The following is a 22,002-nucleotide window of genomic DNA, read 5'->3' as shown; positions in this document are numbered from 1 at the left end:
CCATGTCTGCAGCAGTAAAAGACGTCAGGGAACCTCCTGCTCTACTTCTGATTGTCACAGAGGTGAGAATGTGTCTGCAGTAACCTGGGTCTTGTCCCAGGCTCTGCTGAATAGATGCTCACAAGTATTTCACATTTTAGCGTTAGCATTTAAACACTTCATTGAGAATTTCCATTTGAGAATCTGCATTTAAAGCAGAGGTTAGTCCATAAATCATAAGATTTACTAATACCTTTCAGCATTGTCATTATGAACAATAGAACTCTAGCAGTTTTCTGTATCATTTTCATTAAAATTTACAGAAAGATGCCTGTCATCTGCAGCCTTACTGGGCAATTGCCATGTTTATAGAAGGCAGGTCAGAGACCATAGCAGAATTTAGGCCTTAGGTGCTTACAGTCCTTGACTTCTGCTGATGTTGGTGTCCGTGGTGCAGCTCAGCACCAGCTTGGTTCAAGTCTTGCACCTCAGGTTGCTGCCTATGCAATGCAGCACATCACTTCAGTACTACATGCCACTAAACCCACTTTGGGAGTGATTTTTGTACTGCCCAGCTGCTGAACAAGGTTTATGAGCTTCAGAAAAACGTTTTCTGTGTCAGCAGCATAGAGTGGTGACAGCACAGCACAAAACAGATGAAGGTGGTGGGGTCTATTCCCGCATTAGCCCCCCCCCCCCCGCTCCCCAGGCTCTCCTTGCCCTTGACTAAGGCTTTTCTTTATTCTGCACATTGAACTCTCTGTGTTGCAGTGAAATCAGATGGTTGGGGGTGAGGGGGGGGGAACCCAGTTCTGCCTAGGTCCTGCCTGAATCTGTTTAGACCTGTCTTGTGATAGAATTATTAAACAGACTGTGACTGCTGCAGGTTTTGGGGTTCGTTCTGCCCCCCCCAGTCAAAACCTGCTTTCACCAGCAGTTATTCTGAGCAGTTGCTCCCAGCTCACCAGCGTGCAGCCTGCCTATGCATTGACAAATTCCTCCTCTGCGGTTATTTACACTGTTAATAAATTAAACTGAAAATCAGCACACCCTAGTAAGCCATGTCTGGCATAAACTCCCACAGCATTTCAGTAAAACAGCAGCAACAAAAAAATCCGGAATAAAACTGTGACTATGAGGTGGGTCACCTGTCCCCATTTCAAAGAAGACGATGCCACTTTACCAGACATAAGTAAGTCAGATTAGATGCTACCAAAGCATTGGAACTCACTAAGGGAAAAGAAAAAAAAAACAACAAAACAACACCCCCAACACAATATTGAAGGAAAGGCTCGGGTGAGGGGAGAAGGTAGTGCTGAAGCTCAGGTTCGTCAGCTCAAGTGGCATTTAGCCCTGTCCGTCACAGCTGACAGGAGTAATCAGCCAGGAAGAAAATGGCCTAACAATGCCAAAAGCTGAACCGAAAACTTTTGAGAACTGGGATGGGAGAAAGAACGTGTAGGGCCCAGTCTAGTAAAGCACTTCAGTATGTACCTTGCTTTGGTGGGATTATTCGTATGCCTGAAGTCAAGCTGAGGGCTAAACGATGCACTGGCACATTAAATAGTGTGCAGTATTTGCACAGACACAAGTGGAGGATTTTTTTTTTTCTTTTCTTTTTTTTTTTTCCTCTGAGTCGAAGATTTCTGGAAGCTGCAAGAGGCTGTTGCAGAAGTGTTGCTGTTTGCCTCCCCAGGCAAGGGGACCAGGGAAGGCACCGCTTGTTCCAGCAACCCCGTGGAGCTCCATGGGACTGCACGTGCTGCGACAGGATCACGTGGCGGTATTAAACACTTTAAAATGCTACAGTCCGAGGAAATACTTTTAACAAGAAAATATCAAAACACACAGTCTTTTGAGTTGGCTGCAGTCCGCTCAAAAGCTTGTTGGCATTCGTAAATACCTTAGTTGTGTTGGTGAAGGACAAATAATGCCTTTAGTATCTTTTATAAGGGTTATCCCCCACTTTGGTGGAATTTCAAGTTTTATTCTGAGAAGATACGCAGTAAGAGCTCATTTCAAATACAGAGAGTTTGTCTTTAGATCCAAAAAAGAAAGGTCTGCCAAGCTCATCTCTATTTAAAGACTGTAAATGGGAGAGATTTGGAATAGGTTATTTAACAGGTATCCAGCCCTTCCCCTGGAAAAACTCCTGCACACCCAGTCAGCTGATGGTAAAGGCAACACAAACCCACAGTGGGTATCTTCTTTAGAAGGCAAAACTTTTATTAAATGAACCAGATGTCACAAGTTAACATTTGCAGCTGTCTGAGAGATGGGGAATTGTACGGCAGCTATAGGAGCAGTAAAGGAATACGCACTGGAGCGCAAATTTGTCCCGGATGCTGTGGAAAGCCAGGCAGCTTTGTAATAATAATAATTACGTTCAACTTGTCCTAATGGTGAAAATCAGTTGCATAGGATGTGCCTATTACTTGTTGCCCTGGAGCGCTCTAACGGTCATTGCACCAAAGGTGAGCCTACATCAGACAGAACTGCCATCAAGGTATCAATCTGCTCCATACCAAACAGCAAAAATCTCACTACTGTATCATTTGGTCAGGGAAAAAAAAAAAAAAACATTCATTTAATAACTATGCCAGACAAGTTGACTGTCAAGGGGGTGGGTGTGTGTGTGTGTCACTTAAGAGCCTTTGTCGTCTGGTTTCTTCTTGCTTGTCTTCTCTATCATTGTCTCCACAATCATCGCTGTCTCTTCGTATGTCTGAATTCTGTCATCTGAAAACTTCTCGATGGACTCCACCACCTCCACCTTCTCATAGCTCATGGAGCCAGGCAAGCCTGCTTCCCTGAACAAAAGGCCCTGCTTATCTTCTCGGTCATACTCTGCCTCTCGAAGGACTCCTGGCTCGGCTGGGCTTATCAGACCAGGGGAAGGAACTGCCTCAGGCTCAGAGATTTCTGGATACTTTGTGATTTGCTTGATTTTCTCTCTTGTTTCTTTTTCCCATTCGAGCATGTCTTCTTTCTCTTCCTCTCGGATTTCAAACTCTTCCTTCCTTTCACAGATACCCTCTTTCTCTTTTTCTGATGGTTCAGCAGGTTCTGGCAGCTCCGGTATGGGCTCCACCTCACCACCGTTCATCACCTTCCCATTGCCGGTGGAAACTATGATCCCTCCCGCAGGGACGCAGGGGGCCAAGATGCAAGGTTCTTCATAGCCTTCCTCCCCTGTTACCAGCACATAACGCCCTTTGGGATGGGCCTCAGGTTTAGGCTCTGGTCTCTTGCAGACTCTTATTTTCTCCCTCACAATGTTACACAATTTATCGAAGGCTTTACTTATCTGGGCTCCATCAGGTACGTCCTCTGGGCTCGTTTCTTTTTCATCAAGTTCTAATCCTTCCTGCCCAGCTTCATATGTGACCGAGCCTTCATGCCTGAACTCCAGGTGATCTTGCTCAAAACCTTCCAGAGTTCTTTCGTACATTCTTTCAGGCGGGAGACCGTCGCTTATGTCTTTAGACACCAGCTCCTTTTTCCTGGCAATTTTCTTTGTCAGAGCTTTTTGTCTGGACTTTACACTGGTAATGTCTTGCATGGCCTGGGTGATATCTAGGGAAAAATCAAAACAAAGCAAACAACAAACAGTGCTGAACACAGTCGCTGCAAATGCTAGAGCTGCCTCTCACCCTCACTGCTGCAGATGGAGCGCTGAATGCAGCAGCAAATGTGAGCACAGCTTCCATCAGCACATTAAACAGCCTCTTCTTTTGCGTGGACCCCCTCGGCCAAGTAGCCATTTTGCATCTGAGGTCGCCACTGCCATATGCAGTGTGAGGACAGGACGACTGCGTGTCTAAGAGAGGCAGCTGCACAGAACGTTCACCTATCAGGCCTGTACTTATGCTCAGCAGGAGCATTCAGCGCCTGCTGCTGCAGTCGGGCTCAGCACCTTCCTCCCAGGCATCGTGGCAGGGTTTCGCGCTGTTAACTAGACAAGAAGCCTCATCTCCTAAGGCAGAGACTCAAGCCAGGTGCCCAAAATTAGAGGCACGGCCTGGCAGTAGGACTAAGTGGAAATAGCTTGTCTGGCTTTTACAACTCCTGCTAGGGTTTAGGGAGGAGAAAAACCAACCCAAAAGCCCTATTTACAACCTTCCTGCTGAATGCAGTGTGGCTGGGTGAGCGGTCCAGGCCTGACGGGAAAGGTGAGTGTCATCACCAGCTCTTCCAGCGCTTCTGGATTCGGGCTCAGCACCAGGACGCCTTGGCTTTGCGTCCCGGGGGGGCTAAGAGTGAGCCAGGCACCTCCCGTCATGACAATTTGGGTATGGGCAGGGAGGTGTGTCAGGAGGGAGCAGCGAGCGGCCGGCGCGCACAGAGCTAAGCAGCCGCCCAGCCACGGTGCGGTGCCGAGGAACAACGTTTTGGCATCACTCGAACACTGACGTGGAGCTCTAGGCCCGCACAGAGGGAACCCCTGCCCACAGGCTGTGTTTCTGATCTCCGGGGCAGTCAGTAGCCACAGACCCCATGACAGCTCAGCAGCAGCAGCAGGAGCGCGGGCAGGCTACTGGTTTCCATGGCATGAACAGCTAGAGCAGAGGAGGCAGAGATTGGTACTGGGAATCAGGGGAACACAGGGACAGACAGATACTAATGTTTTCCCCAAGGCACCCATCTTGTGCCATGTCACGGGTACAGTAATGCACATAAAATGCCCTGCTCGCCTTGCAGGTAGGAAGCAGGGGTGAGGTTAGAGACGGGCCGAATCCTCAGGGGCTATAAAACAACACTTTGCAGGACCGTAGTTATTTACAGCTGCTGAGGATTTGGCCTCGTACATTATGGACCCATTTCATATAAAACTGCTACAGTTCACAGAGCAGTTAGTTACAAAAATTACAGCTGCACACCAAAGAAAAACCTCATTTGACAGTTTATCTCCATTCTCAGGGCAGTTTGTTGCTAGTAAAACCCCAGTGAGCCTTAGAGTTAAGCTATGGTAAGTCATCCCGTATGTTAGTAGCTAGAGCACCCTCCTATGCACCAACTCCCCTCTTCTTTACAAGCAGCCTCGCTAGTTTAGTCCTGGCTCTTTCCTTGCCACCAGGTTTGCAAGCATCCCAATTCTAACAAGCAATCATACAACACGGAGGAAACACCATTCAGAGGAAACCAGGCCATGGGACATAAACAAGCCGAAAAAAGTGTCCTCTGCCTGCATGCAGCACTCTACACGCCCTGATGCTCTCTGCACATGACTAAAGTGTTAGCCAACGACTCGCAACAAGTCAGCACAAAACCCCCGGCTCTCTTTCCATAGTTTCAGGTGCCTTCTGACTTTGCTCTATTGATTGGCCTAAACAGTAAATTGCAGAAATTAGCAAAGAAACTCTTTTGCTTGTGGTTTTGGCCTTTGACAGCTTGTCCCAAAGCTAGCTGAGGTAAGCTGAAATTGTTGGATTTACTTAGCAAACCTGGAGTCAGGCTGTCACGGCTGGTTCATATGGAAGACAAATGGAAAAACAGCTTAAAATACAACAATGCTGCTCTTGACAGACACAGGAAGACATGACACAGGTTTACCTCTTCCCCTCGAAACTGGAGGCTGGACAGGTCTATAGATCTGTGTGAAGAGTGTGACTGGCGTTCCTGCTATAGCAGAGTTTAACCTGCCGGAGAAGACACACATCAGTCAGACCTCTCCCCCTTATTTCCATCAAGAGCAAGTGAAATTGCGCAAAGCATGGAGGTTAAAGAAACGTATTCCTCTGTGGTGAGGGGTCAAAGAGAATGACAGGAGCCTGTTTCTTGTCTGGGGAAAATTGACACAGCCACAGCACCTTTGCAGGACTTAGGCTGGTTTCCACCAGAAGGAAACGTGGGATGATCCACTGGGCAAAGTACACCAGTGGTAAAAACCCATCGCAACAGGTTTGTAATTTAGCACAGTGCTTTGAAAGGATGGGAGCATTTTGGATGGGCAAAGAGTCAATCCATGCCTACCAGAGGTCAGCAAGAGCTGTAAATGCTGGCCGGTAAAATATGAAATTTGGTAGCCATTACAATGTTACCTTCGTATGCCTGACTTCAGAAGTGCAAGAATAAAACTGAGCAGTCTTTCTTGGAAAATATTTGAGGAGTCAGTGGTATTAAGGGTTAAAAATTAAAACTGAGAGGCTGGACTATATGCAAACCAGTTACTGTATCTATGGCCTTTCCAGTCTGCTCTGCTAGAATTTGAGAGAATATTTTGGCCTGTAGGGAGGATACACATGCCGTGTAGATAGGCAAGAGATGCACATTTTGATTTCTGGCGGTGAGAATTACCCTGATCAGATACTCCTAACCACAACACAGTGTCCAAAAATGAGACACCGAAAATTAATGAAATATCCGTTCCCCACATGATTGACTATTAGCGAGTGTCCTTCCCCTGCATCTCCTGGACAACGCAGAGCAGTGGTTCGGGTGCTCAGGGGTCTGGCCCTGCTGCATCTGCCTGCGCAGGCAGCACTGGGTGCTGCTGTGAAAGCCCAGCTCCTTTTCTCATGTGAGGCTGATGACTGACATTAGAGGGAGCCAGTGCTCCTCTGTAGGTTTAAACACAACCCAAATCCCTGCAAATTTCTTATATTCTACCCTTTCTTCCCCCTTGCCTGAAGAATGGGGTTGCTGTGATGAGCGCTTCGCTTTACAGGACATTTGACCTGTCTGAGCCCTGCGAGACCAACCTGCCTGCAATGCCCCAGCAAGCATCGCTAACACCCAGGCAGTAGAGAGGGCTTTCAAATTGCTTTCGTAGGCTCCTGACCTCTGCACTGACACCAGGACAGTATATGGAGAGGAGACTGTATGGGAAAGAGAAGCTCAAAATGGCTCTGACCCTTTCCTTGGCAGAGGCTTGACCAGATTTTGAATCTCTTTAGACTCCTGTTTCTGGATATCTGCTAGTGAAAGGTGTGAAATGGCCATAGCTTTGGGTGGATCAAATGCCCTTAAACATACATTTTTTCAAAGAAGATAAAAGATCACTGGCCCCTTCGGGAGAGTCCAGAAATCCAGCCTTACCGGCTCTCCTCGTTCTCGATGATACGTTTGTACCGTTCCAGCTCATTCTCCAGGGACTGCTGGTAGATCACCAGCTGGCGGCAGTCGGTCGTGTACTTCTCCAAGGTCCGCTCGGCCTCCTCTATCCCCTTCCTAAGGTTTTCAATTTGCTCATTGTAAAGCTGAATTTCATCATCATAACTCTCCTGGGTGTTTTTAATCGCTTGCTCCAGCATGATTGTCTGGTAAACAAAATTGGTGGGTGAAAGAAACAGCTCTGAAGCATTCAGCATCCCCATATTTCAAGAGTAATTAAAGGCAAGACATTTTATTATGATGTGTGAGGCTGCACCACTGAAACAGAGCAGCAGTTTCACTGCATTTCTTTTGTTATTCTAAACCAGTAACTCCCCCCCTCCCCACCTTATCTATCCCAAGGCTTCTACTCCACAATAAGCATGACAGGATTGGTATGAACCAGGGGAACAGCTGTGTGATGTCTCCTTCCCCATGCACGCAAGGCTGGCTGATGTCTCGCTGCGTAACCCACAGCTCACCATGGACGGCCGCCTCAGCAGAGCAGGCAGCGTCTTACAATGAGAACAAAAGTGCTTAACTGGGAAGACGTGCCTGGGCAAAATCTGTCCTTCCTGCTCTGTGGTCTGCAGACCAAGCACTGAAGGTTAAGGAAGGGTCTTCCTTTAAATAAAAAGCTTCCCTTTTGAATTCAGTTCCTTGGCTTTTTTACTTTAGCGATAAAAATAACTGCGCTGCAGTAAGGCCTCAACGCCAGTCACTGGAGTGAGCATCAACCAGGAGGTGGCGATGAGGCCCTTGCAAAAACAAGGGGCAGGAGTTACAGGTGGGATATTTAGCAGTCTAATTCTGCTCTCACTTTCTTCTGCTATTTTTGGCTACTTATTACAGTTACTTTATCACTTGGGATTTTTTTTCCCTTTTCAAACAGCTTTTAAAGAGATGCACTCGCAAAAAGCTAATGGGGCAATAACTGGCTAATGGATTCTTTAATCATTCATTTATTTCTATATGTTACAGGTAAGATTTTCAAAAACCTTTTAAGAGCCTAAATTTAGGAGCTAAGTCCCTTGGTATTAGTTTGGTTATATTGCAGTGTACCAGTGGACCAACAGGTTCACAGACCCCTTAAGTATCGTGAGGTGGGGTCAATAACTTCTCTGCGACACAGTTATCAGGTCCAGAAACAGGAAAGCAAAGGAGCTCGAGGACACCTCAGTCATCAGCTCCAACCTTTACCACCAAAAGTAACCATGTCATCGATCTCCACTCATAAAGTTATTTCACCCTTTTAATCTCAAGGCATGAGAAGGAATGAATTAATGAACTCTTTCTAAATGGGACATGAAGATTTGATTTTGAAAGCAGCACGATTAATTCCCCACAGAGTGCCTCTCTCTGTCTGCCAGCAGAAGGCTGATTTTCTCCCCATTTTTCTATATTGATTCATTATCTCACTTCTCACTATATTGATTTTTGCCTTTCCCAGAGCGCACGTGACCTTTCCACCAGAGCATCAGACATGAGAAAGAGGCCAAGGAAAAGACCTGGGGGTAGCACTGTCCCCAAGTGCCCCAATGAGAGAAGTTAGGCTCGGGAAGTTAAGAGCTGCTGCTCTGACTGTCAGGAGGAGTCCAAAATCCCACCCAAAGGTGTTTTATGCCAGTATATCACTCCCCCCACCCCGGATGGACAACTCAAGGCACAAAGGAAGCTGTATCTGGGGGGCATAAGGTGGTCATTTTCCACCCCTATCCGCTAAGAAACATTCAGCTGCGTGTAGGTAGACCTGCAACTGGCAGTTATACCAGACTGGTTTCTATTCACTGCAGCCTTTAGCTGCTCCTCCATCTCCTGCCACCCTTGTCCCTGCACTGCACGCTTGCTTGGAGACACTGGCTGAAGGAGGATGGTTGATTTATGGCACGTTTGGCTGGAAGTTGGGCAGGAGCAATGAGTGAAAGTCTTGGCCAGTCATTTTCTGCAAATCAGGAATTGGCAAAAAGCAGGTGGTTTTGGTGCTGGTAGTGTCTAAGCACAGAAGAGGTGTTGCCGTACTGCTTAGCAGTGACGGGGATGAACGCAGGATGCCAAATGTAGTTTGACACTTATTTCAAAGGACGTTCAGTTTCGATTACCAAGTCTGTCCAGTCCTTCTCACGGCAAGCTCAGCATTGGATGATGGAAAGGACTGGGCAGAGCCCTGAAGGTCCCCCATAATTTTTCATGGAGCCACTTTCCAGTAAGTAAGAAAGTGAGACCAGTTCCATGTGACATTTCCATCCGCAGCCTCCTGCTGACTCCGTCCCACAGAAATCTAGTGACAACATGGAAACCTTCTCCCACCAGTTACTCTGATAAGCAAAGACGGCTTCATTGTGGCTACAACATCTACAGCCCTCCCTGGCCATCTAAACCTGATGATTTGGGCCACAAAGAGAATAAGAATGAAACAGCTGAAGAAGATGGAAAAAGGAAAACACATCTCCAAGTCTCCAAGTCAACAGAGTTCACCAGACCCTCTTTAAAGACCACGTGGCCATAAAAAGAGCAGAGTTCGCGAGCATGGTGGTTGTGTTTATGGCTAGTTATGACAGTACCTCTGTCTGCAGTTTGTATTTTTGTGTCTGTAGCTGGCAGAGGATGCTCTTGTATTCCTCCAGCTGGCTCTGCAGAACAGGGATCCTCCTCTCTGCTATCAGTTTTTCCTGGTTGGAAGAAAACAACGTGTGTACAGGAAAGCATGTTTCACTCTTTTAAAAAGAGCCAAAAGAAATTCCACTCCTAGAAATAAACTGTAATAGAAAATAACAAAAGACAAATAAAAAGATGGGTATTGAACCTCAGGTAAATCCTTGTGGCATGGCTTTAAGAATGAAAGATGTCAGATGGCAGGACTGTAGAAGCACAGCTTATGTTGAAATGAGACCCTGTAGATGTAGGTGTTCGTACCTTCTTCCAACTAATAAACATCGGCACAACCACTCACATTCATGGGAATCGCCAAATTTTCATTTAGTCTGTAGCAATTTATTTGATTTACAAATTTTCACCACATCTTGCCCCTTCAGGGCAAGATTTACTCTCCCTGTAAATACTTCTATACCCTGCCAGCTCCTCCTCAGATAGGAAGCACAACTACTTCAACTACCTTTCAACTAGCCATTTTTCAGGCTAACACATATTTCCAAAGCTACAACTAGTTTTTTCTCTCATATTCAGTACTTACAGTTGTTGCAGTTTTCATCTAACCTTGGAGTGGGAGTTAGAGGATCTGGGATGCTTTAGGTAAACATTGACTCTCTCTTTCCTAGAGCAGCATGTATTTACCTACAGCAATACTTACCTCACATATGCCAGTGGTTATAGGGGACACGCGAGGGGTTGTCTGGATGATCTGCTGCAAAACACTGACATAGGTCTGGATTTCCATAAGGTTCTGTGGTGAAGGAAAAAACATTTTCATCAGAAAATGCCATAGTAAGGTGCACCCTTCAGTGTGATCCACTTCTGGGGCTTATTCCTAGATATTTACTTCTTTCAGCACACAGAAGTCCAGTTCATGTTCAGACTTGGTTTTGGAATGTGGTTTTAGACCTGATTTTGAGTGCATGTGTGCTAACAGTTTCATCATGCTGAGGGTACATTACAGGCATTTGGCTAAGTGACAATATAGTTCATGGCCTTAATTTGAGATCCTGTGATTTCTGATTTCATGGGAGATTTTCAAAATGAGGACCACAAATACCTTTGCATGCGGTCCAAAAAAGTGAGCCTCTTTTTTCAAAAGCAGCAAAGATGGGACAATGGCCTGATACCAAGCCTCACAGCTCTCCCAGGAAGAAGAACAGGGCTGCATGTCTTAGCCAGCTGCAGTGTAATCATATGGCCACAGGCTTATTTCTGCTGATTAACTGGAATGCTCCGGCCCAGAAAATTGCGAATCCCCTCCTGATGAAAGCAATAGCTTCTTAGCATGAAATAGAAGACAGCTTGACCAGCACATTGGGTTGAATCACGATAACAGGTCAACAAATTCAAGACATCGCTACAGGTGTAGACATTGGACCCTGAGGGAGTCCATTGGAATGCTTGCAGCCATCCAGCCGTTGGGCTTGACCTCCACACTGCAGCTGTTGTGCCCACTGAATCACAGAATCGAAAACATATAGCACTATAGTTACCCACCAAAACACAAATGGGATTTGCTTTAATTTGCCCCTGGAACAGATCATGGAGAAGGGCAAAGCTTCACACATGTCTCCAGAAGGAAGATCTAGAGAAGACAGCAAATTCAGCCTGTTACCTTCTTGTATCTGTCCTTTGTGGCATTAATGTCGTCCTGTAGGAACTGGGACTCGATCTGCAGCTCCAGGTTGCACAGCAGTGCTTCATCAGCTTCCTGCAATGCAGAGACACGTGGCATGGTCAGTATGTATGGCTGGAGTGCCAAAAGCACAGCAGCCACTTAGCCATAACGTGAGTCGTGGTACATGCGTAGCAGCCTGCGTAGAGAATTAAAGCCTACTGGGAGAAACAAAAGTATTATGAAATCAACAAACAACAGGCATCTTATACATCGTGTTCTCCTGTTGTACGTGCTGCTTTTCCACACAAATATAATTTATGATACAGTCTGGCACTGGAACTGTCAAAATACGTTTACCATATGCTTTATGAATGCTGGGAGCCAAGTAATAGACGTGATGAAATACCAGTCTTTGACACTAAAAGCTTGCAATAGTACATGAATCTTAAACAGATGACATCAACAGACTAAGGTGTTGATTTCTCTAGTGTTTATGACAGGATCTGAGGTATCCTGACACCTTTTTAATATCCCCAGTAAAGAATCCCTTATAAAAAAAAACAGGACGGTCCAAAGTGTTTTCGCTCCTTTTGGAGTGTTCTCAAATATCACCAATGTTTGTCAGGCTTGGAGACATTTCTGGAAATAAAAATGACAGATGAGCAAGTCCAGAAGAAGTCCGTTTGCTGCAGAAGTTTCTAATATTGGGGTTTGTGAGGAAGAAAGTTCATAAAGTCCAATTAATTCAGAGGACAAGGCGTACGACTAGCAAGCACAATCTCAAAGGACATCGGTATGAGTGGTACTGGTATTTAAACCCAGTGAAATCTCCATTTCTGCCCAAAGGTCTAAATTAGATCTTTCATATGTTATGTTATTTAATACAAGCCCTTGAATATAGAATAATTTCCATGGAACTTAGCAGTATGTTTTACAAATATAGAAGTGTGAAGGGAACAGCTTTATTCTACTTAATGCATGCCTTCTTGGTTAGGTTTATGATTAACTAATACTGTAAAATATTGCTTTGAGAAAGTATCTTGAAAGTTGTCAACTGAATCTTCCTTGCAACTCTACAAAACTTGTAAGTTCCTCCACCAGTTTGCAATTTGCCTCAAGAAAGTCTTCATTTCTGCATTTAACTCGAAGTGTTAAAAAAAAAAAAAAATATTTAAAGGTGCCCCTTTAAAATGACCTATGTGCCATTACCAGCTGTAAATATCTCAGTGAGTGGATCACGGGTTGCAAATAAAAGACTGAAACCTACGGGTGCAGCATATGACTGGGAGAAGGGGATTTTTCTTTTTGCACGTGCACAGCATGCGCTATTCCAAAAATGTGTAGATGTTAGCTGTCTCATTATGCGGCTGAGCCTCCCAGCCAGAGACCTCTCCAGCGTTCTCTCTGCTTTGTGAGACAGCGTCTGATTCAGACACATCCAGACCAGCACATTCGGAGCCAGTCATCAGGAATGCCCGCTGCTTTTCTGCACTCCTCTGCCTTCCTATTGAGAAGAAGATCAGCGCGACAATGGCCATGTTGGGTGGTTTGGGGGGAAGCCAAAAAAAGCTCCCAGGCCCCTAGATAATACCGATAAGCAAATATTTCTGCATGCAATAAGCAAAAGCAGCATTTGGCTTTCCAAATATTCCTTCAAAAGGGAAAATACTTTTGCTTTTATTCCCTGCTTTCAGATAGACTGGCTGCATTGATGCTGTATATCAGAACAGTGCGGTGCCTACACGTTTTCTTCTGAACTTTGCAGTATTTGCTATTCACTCAACTTCCAAAAAACCATTCTGCTTTAGGTTGACTCATGTGATTAAGCAGCATTTTCATTTATCATGGAAGAGAAATCCCTTAGATCTCACCAGAACCACTGTTTGCTGATTTTCCAAACTGATTCTCCATCTGTTGGAAAAGGCATGAGTTTACATCTGCACATGCAGGTTTCATGCTATGTCTTGAGCACTGCCAGAAAATCAGCTGTGTTCTCTCCAGCATTTGGTGCCCCAATACAAGGAGCTGCTGCAATGGGGGCAGCCAGGCAGCCCAGATGCAGCCTGGAATAAAAACATTCCCTGTGGCTCAAGATCTTGGCAGCTGTGCCTGGGGCTGTCAAATCAATTCACTTTTCTTTAGCTACAGATTGGCTGAGAGGAACCGTGAAGATGGACCCACCAGCGCCAGCTACCCCTTACGAAATATTTGCCTCCACAAATATTTTTTAAGAGCTTGCAGGGTGTCCAAGAGCCCTGCTAGCACACTGGAAAACAGCACCAATGCGGGATATCTAGACCTCATCGGAGACAGAAATGCTAAACCACACATTTTTTAAATACAAAACATGCATAACATTGATATGACAGTGCTTAGGCAGAACAGCTCCTGCCATTTGTAGCGGGGAAATAAAAAAAAAATCTTTATTAAATCCACATCTAATTGTTTCCCAACACAGAAGATGGAGGATAAACTGAGAAAAGTAGAACTGGGGAAAGCTATAATACAACTTTCTTCACTCAGATGAGAGCTAGTAGCAAGAGAGGATGAATCAAGCTTTCTAAGTTTCACAGACCTGGTTTGGAAACTTCCTAAATATGTTAGCAAACTTTTGTCTTTTCTTTAAGCACTATTATTATTATTATTATCATTATTATTATTATTTCTCTTCCCATGGTATTAGTTCAGGAAAGTGCAGCTTGATGTAAACATTCCTCATGTTTCACTGTGAAAGGCACAAATCAGGGGTTTTTCTGGCTTCTCTTTTATTTGGAAACCTAATGGGAAGCTGAGGGTCTGTCCTGGGAGGGCTGACCATCTCCTGCAAGGGACTGAGGAGCTTTGAGACCCACCAGGCTTCAAGACTTGGACACAATCAACATTTTCTCATGCCATGATATCAGTTCTAAATATACTTTAATACAGTAGCTGTATCAAAAAAAGGGAGGGGAAGAAGGTACTTAGCAACAAACATGTTTCCTCCGGTCATATTCCAGACTCTTAGACATGCATATGGGCTGCACGGTATGACTAATAAATGGGCTCTTCCTACCTCTGTGTGTAGATTCTAATTCACTCAGAGACAAATTGTCTTCCAAGCAAAAAAAAAAAAAAAAAAAAAATGTTAAAAGAGTTAAAAAGAGTTATTAAAGGCACCTAAACACGTGCCAGATCTTCAGCAAGGGTGAATCTGCAAAGTTCACCTTGGGTGTGGAAGAAGTAACAAGTATTTCAACTCCAGGTCCCGAAATGAATGCAGGAGCCATTTGCTGATGCTCTAAAAGGAGTGTTATGCAGTAGATCCTCCTAGTCCTTGGTCTTACTGAAAAATGAACAAAGTCCTGAGCACAGCTGAGGCTGCGGATGGCATGTGCTACATGACCAAAATCAGCAGGACTGTACAGAGCAGGGCGCTACACAGTGCGTACGCACAGGCCCAGGCTCAGCCATTTGCACAAGGCTTAGGGAGGGGGATGGAGGGGAAGGAGAACTTTTCGTCAGTGCATAATGACAAGAAAAGTCTTGCTCGGGCATTTTATCTTCCCACTGCTTCTTCAAAGCAGCTTGCTGTACTAAATGAAACCAAACAAAAAAAAAAAAATCATAAAGACCTTTCCTTTTTCATTTTTCCAGGCTTACCTTATTAAGGCGTTCGAGGGTTTCTTTTAGCCTCTGCTGATATTCACGTTCATTTCTATACCTGCAAACAGAACAAAGGAGATGAAGTTCAATGGTTCATCCTTCTGCAAACTGCATTGTCATCTGCACTATCATGCACAACATATGCTTCACACTAAAGCAGAATATAAAACTTGAAAGGGGCCAAAAGATTTATTTATGCAGTAGCATCAATTTTTTTTTTGGTCCCAGATACTGAGGGTAATTCCAGAATTTACTAACTTCTTGTCCTCAACTTATGTAGCAGAAGACAATGGAATGCCACACATTTGCTATCATTTTTTCACAGAAAGCCCAACGGTAGATTATTTACAATAAAAGTCTATTCGACTGGCTTTAGACTACAGTGACAGCCATTCTTCACTGGTTACTATGTGAATATTTACTACATTGGCACATTAGCATTTAATTACATTGTACTTGGTTTTCTATTCTACCTGATGTTGTTCAATAAGCATTTTCATGACAGACACATTAAACACAATTTCACATATTGATTGTGTATGAATAATGTTGTCTTAGGATGCTCTGATGGATCAAGCTTTGTGTCCTCTTTAACAGCAATTCACATTTCAGTTTGGTCAAAATCACACGTGAGTCGTAGTAAGGACTGCATTTAGCCAACTATTCTTACGCATTCATAAAACATCCACAAGTGCATAACGTGCATGTTCCTGTACTGAGTGAACAATGGATGTATATTGTGTTTATTTTCATTTGAGGAAATGGCACATATTTTTTAAGAATTAGGGCTCTACATTGGTATGTTAGATAGAAATATCTTCTAGGAAATCCTTTTAGCTGCAGAGTATGAAACTTCCTAATTGTTGACTATTGTTTATTCCTTTCCCTAAATAAACTATACATAAAATGTTTACTAGGAGATCTGGTTTAATGAGACCCCATTAAATAAACCGAAAACAGCCAGAAGCATCTTATAGTACAAGGCAATGAGACTTTGTCATCGGTATTGAACAAGTGGCTCATCAAACTCCATCTGCTGCCAGTGCCAAAGTACATAAATACAGTCTATTCCTGTTTATCCCTTTGCTTTCCCTAAAATAATAGAGACATAGAGATATAAAAAGCTGTCATTTTCTTACTTTCTACAAGACACCCTCATGGGTGGTGACAAATCAACTCTGGTGGTGAATGTCCTTCACTTGCAGTACAAGCAATGGGCATCAACACAACTATGAACACAGCTGTAATTCAGAACTGAATGTAAATCCTCGTCTGTCTTCTGAAATCATCAATTCAGCCCAGATATGCTGGTGGCATCTAAGGGACTTGCTCCAGTCAACAGGGAACTTGTCAGTTCCTGGGCTGAACACGTCAAGGATCAAGTTATAATGGTCATGTCAACCTCACTTCTTTCTTTTTATTTCCTGAAGGACAAACAACCGATGTTATTCTCATCTCTTTCAACACGTCCTGGAAAGCTGAAGGGATGGGGTCACTCGTGAACTGACCAGGACCACAAAGGAAGAACTTAACAGAATGAAGAAATGGACTCAACTTGGTGCTCTGGTTTCCCAACTTTCCCTTCTTTTGAAATCCTGTAATACTAGCAGGGTTGGTCTCTGGTCTGTTTCAATTCTTACCACGAACAGTACAGAAACAAGTGAAAATGATGAGGTTTCATTTCATTATCAATCCTACAAATTGCTGGGCCTCCTCAGCTCAAGTGCTATTTTCTGACAAAACTAAAACAATGTCTTTTTGCCAAATTGTAGTAATACAGGGTTCATTTCCAAGGATACAACCAAGAATATTCAGCCTCAGAAGCGAGACTGCCTTTGTTTCTGTTGTTCATTAAGTAGCTCACCTCCAACCAATTTTCTATCTATCTTATAAAACTTTTGTGTGCAGCTGACCATAAACACTCCCCTAACTTAGATAGTTTCTGACAACTGAGCAAGAATGAAGCAGATTGTGGCAGCTTGTGAAATCAAATATACAGGTAAAATAAAAGGCTGCATTTACACTCCTAGTAATATACAACTATCCAACAGAGTCAGGGTCTAAATCTCAGCCCTAATGTCATTCAGACCTGCTCAAACCTGCCAAGTTGCTAGATCCTCACTCAAAAATTCTCTCAATGACTGAAATATTCAGCTACATTTTCCTTCAGTCTCAAATAACTCAAAAACCTCCTGGGTCACACAGCCATAAATCCACCTGGCAGCCTTGAGAGAGTTAGTATTGTGTGATTGTCCTTTGAAGGAGGATTGCTTTTCAGTGATGTTCAATCTACTCCAGAAGCTCACTGCAAAAGGGCTAAGGATCTCTTAGAGATGCTTCAGAGACCTCACGATGCCTCTGTGCCTGCTGAAATGTATCTATGTAAGTAAGTGCAATGGCTGACAAATTGCAGCCCTATTATGCTTCAAACCTGATTTCAATGTTCAAGTAATTAGCTGGACATGTTTAAAAGAGGCCATGTTTTTCTTAGATGGCTGCTAGTCAGCCTTTCCTGGACCTTAAGAGCCATGAGGTTCATTTGCTTCATTTAAAAAAATACCAAACCTTCTCATCTAGACAAGCAGCTTTAGGGGTGCAACAAACCTTTTTGGGTTGTTTAGAAAAATGGGGTATTAATTGTTTTTTGCATAGGGGAAAAGAAATCACAGAATCACTAAGGTTGGAAAAGACCTTTAAGATCATCAAGTCCAGCCATCAACCCAACCCCACCATGCCCATTAAACCATGTCCCCAAGTGCCACGTCTACATGATCCTTGAACACCTCCAGTGATGGTGACTCCACCACCTCCCTGGGCAGCCCCTTCCAACGTTGGATCAGAAATGGAGTGGAGGGGGCTGCCAGGTTCAAACAAAGACAGATAAGAGCTTTAAAGGTTCCCGTCACCTCACCACTCTCAGGTTAGCAGCTCTCTGTTGGGGCACTAACAGATTTTTGGGTATTTGTTAAGCCCCTTGAGCCCCCCTACAGCTCAGGGCACTGGCCTGGTGAGAGCATCAGGCATGCAGGAGGGAAGCCCATAGGCTTGTTTCTCCACCTGGGAAGCCCGGCTCCAGCAGCGCTGTAAATCTTTTCCCATCCCCAGCTGACAGGCAGGCTGTGCTTGCTCTTAAAAGGTGGGGACAGGGCAAGGCCCTTTTTATCCGGACCCTGCCCCTGCTGCAGTGCAAGGGCTGGCTCCCCTCCAAAGAGAAAACAGTCACAATACATCCTTGCGATGCTCAATGGCCAATTTAGTGTCAAGCCTGTGCTTTTAATATAACGAGAAATGTTGCTTCTCTGTTGAACCCTACTGAACTGTCCCAGCAATGTATGAAACCTCTTGGCTTGCCACAAGCCGAGGCTAAACTTTTCTACAACTTCTCTCCTTTTCAGTTTCCCTGAGGCACTTCACTAGCCTTTTCTCAATAGAGGCAGCAGTATTTTCGGTGCCAAAGGGGGCACAAACCGCAAAATGCTGGTCCTGCAAGGATGACAGACAGGCCAATAATGCTTGTACTTTATACTGTGAAAGCTAGGATGAGCCTCGTGAGGGCTGCGCTCTGCTGATTTATGAACAGATTACTCCCTACGCTATCAAGAAGCTGCTATCGAGCAGCTGACAGCCACGGGGCAAGATTTCGGCAGTCTGAAGAAGGGCTGGAGGGCAGGCAGGATCTCCTCACCTGCAGCTGCAGCAGGATAAAGCTCTCCCTATCACCAGAGAAGCAGCAGCAGTGCCGAGACAACCCCTGCGGACAGTGTTTGAAGACGATTTTGCCGATGGTCACTGGCTACGAAGTCCCTACTGCTCCCCGTATCCCAGCTATCATGTTTTCCTACTTGTTTTTGTTTTCTCTCACGGGTGTCAGGTCTCCACTGTGGCCCCAAAGGGTGTCAGTTCATTTGAGCATGACCACGCATCACAGCTTGGAGAGCACAGTGCCAATTTCTGTGTCTAGTGACTTCCAGGGAATCATATTGCATGCAAAACCCACAAGATAAACAGTGAATGAATGTTAAATGAAACGATCAATTAGCCAGACTTTTAATTTCTGAAGTTAATTAATCCTGTTCAGTCAAGGGTGCTAAAACCTGGGTTTCAGCATCTTTCCTAATATCGTGGAGAGAGAAATACAGTCCTTTCCCACAGCCAGATGCAACATTGCTATAATAATGATGCTCAATAAAATTAGCATAATTAGCCTTTTTATGAGATGCATCCAAACAATTCTTCGAGATGCTTTTTTTGCAACTTCAAGAGAAAGAATTCTCCACTGGTACAGAGTCTGAATTATTCATGTTAATGTGAAAAGCTATGAATGTGACTACAGAGGATTTAAAAATAAATTTTAACGTAAGATATACTTTTCAGTGGTTCACGCACATTTAATTGTACAGATCCAGTAGTCCCTGGCCCTACTGTGCTTAAATGTAGCTTTAAAAGTTCTACTTACATCAATGTAGCTTTAAAAGGTTTTCTTATAGATATAAATCTTTTTCCCAAATTGTGAATGTGAGTAAAAGAATGGGACGTAAGAGCTAAAATTCTTTGCATTAGTGAAAGACACAGGCATTTGTCAATTAATTGGTACACAATGCCCTACTCTAAGAGATGTAGCATGGCATGGCCCTAACATGTCACAGAACATTGGTACGCCAATTATCGCGCATCTGGTTTTTGGCTCTTTCCAGTTGAAAAATGATCGGAAACAGAAAAGGAAAATATTATCAGTCTTACACTTACTAGTCCAGAGGAGGAGAAAATCAGTAGAGGATCAGACAGAAAAATCACGTCATTTGGGCAAGGTCGGACAAAAAGTCTGTGATGGAGACAAGGGAGGAAGTCTTGAGGGACGCGTATTTCTGCAGTAGCAAGACAGCGCTCCAGATGATTCACTTTCTGCCTTATTAAAAATGTTTCTGGTGAGCGTGGTGAGCATTGCCTAGGAGTGGCTGTACTTCTACCAAGCCTGCGTTTGTTGAAAATACTTCATTTTTCTCCTTCCCATCACTGTCAGTGAGAAGTGTTTCTAAACTAAAGCACGTTATATGGAATTCACCTCTCACCCTTTGGTGGGGAGCATGAAAAGCTCCTCTTCAGCCCCCATGCTGCTACCAAATTTTCCTGCGTGAACTAGCCAGATAGACGTTCGGGGGGAAAAAAACCTGACCCCTAAGTAACAGGAAGCCAAGACCCTTCTCTCCTCTGAGCATTCCTTTTATGAGCAATACTTACCAAGTCTCCTCCTGTAGTTAATTAAGCAACATGGCCAAAACTGCCTGTTGCTGAAGGGAAGGGACTAGATGTGTCTGGAGACACGCGTAAGCCTCAAGCCCTAAGGCTCCTGCTCTTTGATTTATGGTGCCACCGAGGTTAAAGAGAGGTGACGGTTAGGGGAGACCTGTTCTTATAGCTACTGCTTTAGTAGCACGAGATGGAAATAGTGGGACGCAGTGAAGAAGAGGAGGGTAATTAGGTAAATTTCACATACTAGGAAAAAAATTATTTACTTTCTTTTCATACCACATCTGTAGTGGCTGGCACAGGCTGGCCCAGGTGCCTCACAATGCCTGCATATAAGTTTCTCAGAGATGTCCCACACATTTCAGGAGATGTTTGGGGTTGTGTAACTGCTGCTCAGACACAAGACTTGCTTTGGGCTGCTTGTTTTTTAATTGGGTTATTCCCTCTTCGCAGCTCGGAGCACAATCCTCCTAAAGCTAATGAGCAACAGCAACCAACGTGTGCCATGGCGAGGACCTGCTGCCATGGAAGGGCGACAGCAATAGCCCGTCTAGTAGCAGTGAGACCATGAAATGCAGAGCTGGACCTCCCTAAGTCCTGGAACTTTGCTTTTCACCATGGGCTTACATGCCATCCCTGGCTACAAGTCTGGTACACATGGAAAAGCATCACCTTTGCACAAGAAGCAGCCGGTGACACCAAACCCATCCTTACTACAAAGATTAACTATGGAAACGATACGACCTATCTTCCTCCGTTTGCAAACCTTACTTGTTGCGGTACTCATCGAGCACGCGCTGAGCATCCTTCTCCTCCCGCTCCAGCTTGGCTCGGTCGGACGCCAGCTCCCGCATTCGCTGGCGGTTGAACTCGATCTGCCCAGCGAAGGCTTCGTCCAAGCCCACCAGCTCGTCCATGCGCTGGAAGGTCTCCAGCTGCTTGCGCAGGATGGTGTTGCGCTGCTCCAGCACCCGCGCCCGGTTGATGTAGCTGGTGAAACGCTCGTTGAGCTCCTGCAGGTTCTCCAGGCCCCGGGCTTGGGCCAAGCTGTCAAATTCGGGGGACCCTCGCAGCTCATCGTAGGCATCCGACCGCTCGTACTTCTCCTTGCGCACCTCCCGGAGGAAGCTGCTCCTGTACATGGCTTCGGGGGGGCTGTGCGGTGCCGGGGTCCCCTCTCGTGTGCTTGCCTGTCTCTCCAGTTTGGATCTGAATTATGTCTGGGGGGTTTGAGGAGGAAGAACTGAACATAATCACCCCCCCAGATGATTAGGACTTGTCTCCAGGGCGGTCTGTGGCACTAAAGGCACCATCTGCAGCAGTGAACTAAATAAATCCCAATGGCCCCGCCTTGGGGCTGCCTGTCCGGCTGTCAGCAGTTCGGAGGAGCAGCAGGCATGGGAGGGCGAGGGGCTTTTCTTTTCGAGCGCTGCAATTGTGTATGGCCAGAATAAAAGAGAGCAATGTCCAGCTTTTGCTCAGCGGATTAAAGCGTTATCCACGGACAACAAAACGAGCACTTTGCAGTTTCAGAGGCTGAGCTCAAAGCCTTTTGTGCCTGTGCTGGGGGGAGAGCTTTGTCCCATGGTGGTGTCCCCAGAGCGGTGCGCAGAGGCCTTCTGCTGAGCCAGGATTTTGGTGTCAGTGGATGGCAGCACTTCATTTTTGTTATTTGACAGTTTTGCGATCATTTACGATGATGCGATAGTGTATAAAAGTCAATGTGACTCCTGCTCCAAATACAAGATTTGGCCATTTGGTTCTCGCTTCAT

General features: G+C 45.0%; 1 protein-coding gene across 1 annotated transcript; it reads right to left on the bottom strand.

The window, feature by feature from the left end:
• Nucleotides 1-2,623: 2,623 nt before the first annotated feature.
• Nucleotides 2,624-21,372, bottom strand: BFSP1 (beaded filament structural protein 1). Its single transcript, XM_059828601.1, has 8 exons — nt 21,002-21,372; nt 14,981-15,041; nt 11,339-11,434; nt 10,379-10,471; nt 9,633-9,740; nt 7,018-7,238; nt 5,533-5,618; nt 2,624-3,555 (listed from the first exon to the last, which is right to left on the bottom strand). Exons 1-8 carry the CDS (start codon nt 21,370-21,372, stop codon nt 2,624-2,626), a joined length of 1,968 nt encoding a protein of 655 aa, XP_059684584.1.
• Nucleotides 21,373-22,002: the final 630 nt, after the last annotated feature.

Source organism: Gavia stellata, chromosome 23 (assembly GCF_030936135.1).
Source record: "Gavia stellata isolate bGavSte3 chromosome 23, bGavSte3.hap2, whole genome shotgun sequence".
Lineage (NCBI taxonomy): Eukaryota > Metazoa > Chordata > Aves > Gaviiformes > Gaviidae > Gavia > Gavia stellata.
The sequence above is the reverse complement of the archived record's forward strand: the minus strand, read 5'-3'. Positions and strand labels throughout refer to the sequence as shown.

Coding starts and splice junctions, on each gene's coding strand:
- BFSP1 (XM_059828601.1), bottom strand. CDS start 21,372: ATGTACAGGAGCAGCTTCCTCCGGGAGGTGCGCAAGGAGAAGTACGAG. Junction 11,435..14,980: donor CCCTCGAACGCCTTAATAAG/GTAAGCCTGGAA, acceptor TCTGCATTGCAG/GAAGCTGATGAAGCACTGCT. Junction 10,472..11,338: donor CAAAGGACAGATACAAGAAG/GTAACAGGCTGA, acceptor CCTTCACCACAG/AACCTTATGGAAATCCAGAC.